This window comes from Coturnix japonica, chromosome 4, assembly GCF_001577835.2.
Source record: "Coturnix japonica isolate 7356 chromosome 4, Coturnix japonica 2.1, whole genome shotgun sequence".
In the NCBI taxonomy this organism is placed as follows: domain Eukaryota; kingdom Metazoa; phylum Chordata; class Aves; order Galliformes; family Phasianidae; genus Coturnix; species Coturnix japonica.
Genome location: NC_029519.1, coordinates 27,733,260 through 27,739,259, shown reverse-complemented (window position 1 = coordinate 27,739,259; position 6,000 = coordinate 27,733,260). Strand labels below are relative to the sequence as shown.

The 6,000-nt window shown below is 46.2% G+C and overlaps 1 protein-coding gene across 5 annotated transcripts in view; it reads left to right on the top strand.

Moving 5' to 3' along the window:
- Positions 1-1,809: 1,809 nt before the first annotated feature.
- SLC10A7 (solute carrier family 10 member 7) overlaps positions 1,810-6,000 on the top strand; it is a 134,958-nt gene continuing 130,767 nt past the window's right edge. For 2 of the 5 annotated variants that reach the window (XM_015861163.2, XM_015861160.2), the window contains exons 1-2: positions 1,864-2,087; positions 4,699-4,781. In XM_015861163.2, coding sequence (XP_015716649.1) covers positions 1,988-2,087; positions 4,699-4,781 — 183 coding nt within the window. In that variant the 5' untranslated portion in view covers positions 1,864-1,987. Of the gene's footprint in view, positions 2,088-4,698; positions 4,782-6,000 lie in introns of all 5 variants that reach the window. The other 3 variants (XM_015861164.2, XM_015861162.2, XM_015861161.2) reach the window with 3 other exon arrangements.

Sequence of the window (6,000 nt, the reverse complement as noted above, 5' to 3'; positions counted from 1 at the left end):
TTTAGCAAGTATAAGCAAAACCTATCCTTTTCCCATGGTGGCTGTCAGCAGCCCAGTAGCATTTTTACTCTTAGCTGTTCTAACTCTGATCCTCAATGAGATGTTTCATCCTTTCCTAGGGAAGGACTAATCCTTTGGAGAAGGAAGTGATAAGAATCTGAGAGAGCTTGGGGTGGGAGAGAATCTGAGGTTTCATACTTTTGCCAATTGGGCATGGAGTGAACTAAGAGATAAACTGGGCCTAAAGGATGTTCTCCTTAGTTTATAGATAAATACTTCAAAAAGAAAAAAAAAAAAAAAAAGAATACCTTCTTCACTGGGACAGCAATCCCGAGGTAGGTAAAAATGCTCATTCAGAGTTCTCAGCAGCTTTTGTCCTTGTATTTGAGTCACGGTTCTGACTAGCTTCAGCTACAAGTAGGAATTCAGAGTTTTATTCCCAAATGAACCTCAGGTCAATTTGGGTGGTGGGCAGGATCAGAAATTTGCAATTGGCATTTGTCTACAGAGTCAGGATTAGCACTGCGTGAAAACCATGCAGAGAGACTTGCTATCTTTACCAAAACATGGGATTTCACTGTCAGACTGAATGCTTCCCGTGCCCACTCACCCTTTACATCAGTCTGCAGCAATTGGTGTTGCAGTGGCTTCACTCATCATAAAACACAGCTGTTTCTAACTTGTTAGTCTCGATAGATGGACGTGTTACTTCCCTGCAGTTACAGTTTTCTCCTGAATCATCCTTTTTTCCCTTTTTTGCCCTGTGGGTGTGGAGTGAGGCCTCTGTGCGGTGCAAGGGCTGGGCAGGCAGGAAGAGCCACCTCACCTGGGACCTGAGTGGCCAAAAAGATTTAATACAATTTAAATAACAAACATTAGCTTTACAGTTTAGCTGATTCAACTTATCCATCCTGTGCAGCAGTTGAGTCCTATGCTTGTTATAACCCCAGTTTTGTATGGAAGAAACAGCTGTTATGCATTTATTTTGTGGTCATTCTTTGAAATCCGTGTGTGTGTAGATAGTGAGGTATGAACCCACCTAAACGTTTAGAAATCGCACTGCAGGACTGCTGTGTGCTTAAGATGCCTGGAAACAAGGCAGCTGTGGCTGTGCCTGTCTGAGCAGCTGCATTGATGGAACGTTTTATACTTTATCATTTCCTTGTTAATGTGATTTAGAGTGAAGGGTCAGGGCCGGGCAGAGCCCAGGCTAATGAATCCATCAGGGAAGCTGGGACAAGAGAGGAATAGCAAATCAGCAGCGCGGGTTGAGCGCTGGAATTAGGTTTTTGTGATGCTGTGGTTTAACGGAGATGTACTTAGCGCTGAAATAAACCCAGTGTCTTTCGCGTCGGGAATTTCTTCAAGTTTGGAAGCCGGTTAACTCGGACTCATAATGCAGAGAGATAATCGGAGCCGATTAGGCTGTCAGCGCGTTACAAGAGGCGTTTCCCGTCTGGGAGACAGGGCGAGGGGCTGCGGGTCGGGGTAACACGGTGACGGGCTGAGAGGAGGGCGGAGGTTGGCTCGCTCGGTACTTTATTGCTACACGGGGACGCTCCCTCACACAAACCCGGCCCACCGCCGGCACCGACAGCCTCCACTGCCGCCTCACGCCCGCCCCGTCTCTCGTCAGCGGCCGGGAGTCACGCGGCCGTCGTAATGTACCGAAATGGAGCGCACAGCGCTACCCGCCGCCCTCCGCCTCGCAGCCCCGCGCCCGCAGCAACGCGCCGTCCGCCCGTCGCTCTGGCGGCGGCTCATCGGGAGGGCTCCGCTCCGCCGCACTCGCCGTGTCCGCCCTCCGTTCGCCGTGCCGCGCGGTGCCGCGGATCTACTCGGAGGTGCGCGGTAGCGATGGCGGCGGTGGGTGAGACTTTTCCTGTCGGCGGATCCTGCTGGCCCTGCCGGCGGGCGGGCGGCGGGTTGTACCCCGCCCCGGCGCTGCGCTGAGGCGCGCCGGGCCGGGCCGCGGTGAAGGGACGCCATGGGGCTGCTGGAGAGGCTGAGAAAGGAGTGGTTCATCGCGGGGATAGTGCTGGTCATCGCGGCCGCCAGGCTGGAGCCCGACGTCGGCGTGAAAGGCGGTGAGTCCGCCCGCAGCCCCGGAGGGGCCCGGCGATGCGCTGCCGCCCGGGGGAAGGGGCTGCACGCGGGGCAGCGAGTTGTCGGAGGGGCCCGTTCAATTCAATATCCAGTTCCTCGTGGGTTTGCGAAGCTTTAAGGAAAGTAGAACGTTTCAGCAGAATTCCAGCGGCGGTTCCGTGTGACGAGAGTCCGGTTCTGCTTTTACCTGCGTGTTTTCCCTAAATGAATCTGAAGTTTGAAGGCTGAGCTTTCTCCCTGTGGATCCGACGTGGTGGTTTAAAGTGGTTTAGAAAGGGCTCCGAGTGGTTGCAGTGCCAGCCCAGGCTGCGGTACCGCACGGAGTTGAGGGCAGGCATTGCCTGCTGTGCGAGGAGCCTTCCCAACATCTACTGCTGTTCTATGAAGGCGAATAGGGCCCACGTGGAGCTTCTCGCAGCATCCACCCTGTGCCTTTAGCAGATATTAAAGGCAAATTTGGATTTGTAATATCAGGTGGTTTGTCCCTTTCTGGTGTGACTGTCCCGCTGACTGTTAGCAGCCATGTGGGAGATCCTTTAAACCAGAACATGAGATTATTTTTCCTCAATTTATCTCCTGTATTTTATGCTGGAGGGCCTCAGTGTCATTTTTTTTTCCTACTGTAAAAACATTCACAAGGTAATTGCTTCTGGGACAATTAGCTTATAAAAAGTATTTACAAGCATTGGTAGAAACCATCAGCTGTGTTCCATATAGCAATATTGCTTTTCTAAAGCCAGGGTGTCTCGATGCTTATTTTGAAACCAGGGGGGAAAGTGTGGTGGAAAATATCAGCACGTGGAAATAAAAAACCCCTTTGTTTAGCATCTTTCAGGTGACAAAACTATGCTCTGCAATTTGCAGGGCCTGACTCAATAATATGGGTGATCCAGCATCTGTGCCAGGGGGATGTGGTGCCACAAAGCAAAGATTGGTGTGCTCGTCTCACCTTCAGGGCACAAACCAAGCTCCTTCTGCTGTGATTTCCTATTGAGTGAATGTGCCTGTTTATTTCTTTCTTTCCATGAAAAGGGCTTTCCTGATGAGTCTACTGCATGCAAGATAAAGGGGAGCTGTTCTGATCAGAGTTTGTCGTGCTGTGGGAACGTGTGTGTTCTGTAGTGGTACAAACTCCTCCTGTGTAATGGAATTCATGTAGTGCAGTGAAAAATCTTGTGATAGAAAAACTGGGTCCCAGAGCAACCTTTCACTTAGCCGAGTAGCTGACCAACTGTCTATGTGCTCGGTGTGTATGTGCACACATGTATTGTACTCAAGCCTTCTACGAGATTAGAAGATTTATATAACTGTGTATAAATGGTATCTATAGCCATACAGAAATATATATATGTATTTCTGGCTATTCAGTTAAGTTGCCTTAATTTTGTAACTGGCCATGTGCTTTGATGCAACTTTAACTTTTGCATTTCCTGGCTCATTTTTATGTTGCATTTAATATAGGTGGATTTTTTTTTCTCATTTCTTTTCCTTTTATTATTATTTAATTTGACACACATACTTCCAATGTCTTATCAACAGAGTTCTCTCTGACAGCAGGATTTGTGTTTAAATGACTTGAGATGCAAATTTGAGTAGGCTCAGCCTTCAGTCAGATCCCTCTAATTTGAGGGTTGCTGACATAGCTCACATCAATGGATCATTCATTCAGGAGAGCAGAAAAGATCTTTTTTGGTGTGTGGAGTAAAGACTTGCCTGTTTGCTGCTGTGGTTTTGCTCATGGTGACTTATGGTCTCGTGCAGAGTTAGGACATGAGTTTGTTCTCAAGTAGACTGCTGATATTTTATTTGTATTGAAATACCTGGTTGAATGCTTGTGAAATGAGAGTGTTTTCTTTTAGCTCTTGGTGGCATCCAAAGGCAAATGGTATTAAAGTAATTCATCATTTTTATAGGAGTGCAAAAAGTATTTTAATCTCCCAGAAAAAAATATTTTTAAAAAAATTATATATATACACACAAATGTAAGCTTTTAATATAGCAGAGCCCACAGAGATGTAGGCATCTGTCCTGGCGGATATCACTGTGGCAACATGTCTGACATATGTTCTTTTTCCCCTTGTTCTATGGGGGAGTAACATGGAATTGTCTTGCCCTAAGGAGCTTGTGGCAGGTCAGGCTTGGTTGCCTTCATGCAGACAGCTGGACAGATGTGTGTGCTGTGGGGGAAGGAATGAGAAGCAGATTTGTAAATGATATGCCCCTGTGGAGGGAGCAGCTAATATTTCCATTTGAGTGTATGGTTTAACTTTTTTGATGCTATGGGTGCGGTCTGATGACACAGACAAACTCTGAAAGCTGCCCCCTCCTTTTCCACATGTACAGAATTTACCCATTAGTCCCCAGGGGCCTGCGATCATGGAAGCCAAATCTGTGTGACATCGAACCTCACTTTTCACTCACTGATCGAACAGCAACCTTTCTGTAACCTAATAGAAACATTACTCATTATGAGAAAGGAACTTATAATATTTTTTGGCAGATATTTTTCTAAAGGCTCCTGTTGATGTACTTATATGCATATAGTTGTCTTTTTGACTGTGGTTCACTCTGTTCTCTGTCTGTATTTTTTAGGACCCTTGAAACCAGAAATTACCATAACTTACATTGCTGTTTCAGCTATATTCTTTAACAGTGGACTCTCATTAAAAACAGAGGTACTGTAATTTCTCATTGCTTCATCTTTGTTTTGCTTTAAAAGTTTTGTGTTGCTTTTGATCAAGTTCGAACATAACTGAAATGCTTAATTTCTGTGCTGTTTTTGTTGATGCTGGGAGAAGGGCCAAGAGAAGATCAAAATTAGACCTTTGTATAATGAATCCTCAATTTCAGAAGATTCTTCACGTGGTAGTGAGCATGAGTAAATTTCATCTATCCATAGAGACTTGGCTTAATTTTGCAGAGCTTTGACTAAATGGAAGCTCTGAACACGATTTTGAGTGCAGAAGACTGGGTCTGCACCCTGCATGTGTGCCAACTCATTTCAGGGTGAGACCCAGAGGCACACTGACACCAGGCTTTTCCTTCCCATTCTGCCTCTGTTTCCTCACTGCTCAGTTAATTACAACCCAGAGAATGATGTGAATGCTACAGTAGATTTGTAGGGATCTGGGTAGGGAGGGCCTTTGTGAAGTCTCCATGTCTCTGTATGTGAAGAACAGATATGAGCTCTCTCTGCCCTTCTTGTCCACCTCATCTATGGGTATGTTCTCAGTGTAATACCAGAGGAGGCTAGTTGCTACAGAATTGATGCAAGCAAAGATAGAGTGTCTGAAGGTTACCCCCACTGTGTAAGAATAGGACAACAGCTGGTGTCAACACAAAGTATTCCTCTGCAGATGCAAGACTGGTGTACAGGTACAAGGCCTTGGCAATCTTTTCCTTTGGGATTTATCTGTGGACAGGTAGCCTTGAAATGCTCGTGCTCTGCTGTGTATAAAGAGCACTGAGACCTGTTTCAATATTTATGTTACTCATTTTTCAAAAAGAAGATGAAGGGGAAAACCTCTTAGTGATGTGTAAAGGAGGGAAGGAGGAGGGAAATGATGGCTGCATGCCAAGAAGAGGAGTAACCAGAGTTGAACAGAAGCTGCATGTTTCTGTTAGCCTAGTTTCCTGGTTCCTTTTACTCCACTGGCTGTGCTGGTGCAATAGGTGATGCCGTTTATATGTTGCGTGATACTGGTGCCTCCAGGAAACATTACAGTGCTGTCCAGTATTGCATTACCTTCTGGGCAATGTGGGATTTGGATGAACAGCATGTATTAAACAGAAAAAAATCTATATATCTGCCTCTATATCATGGTTATAATGATAATATTTTGAGTTCAGGCAGTGTTTGAATTGATGGCAGGCAGTTCTGGCACTGGCACCCCC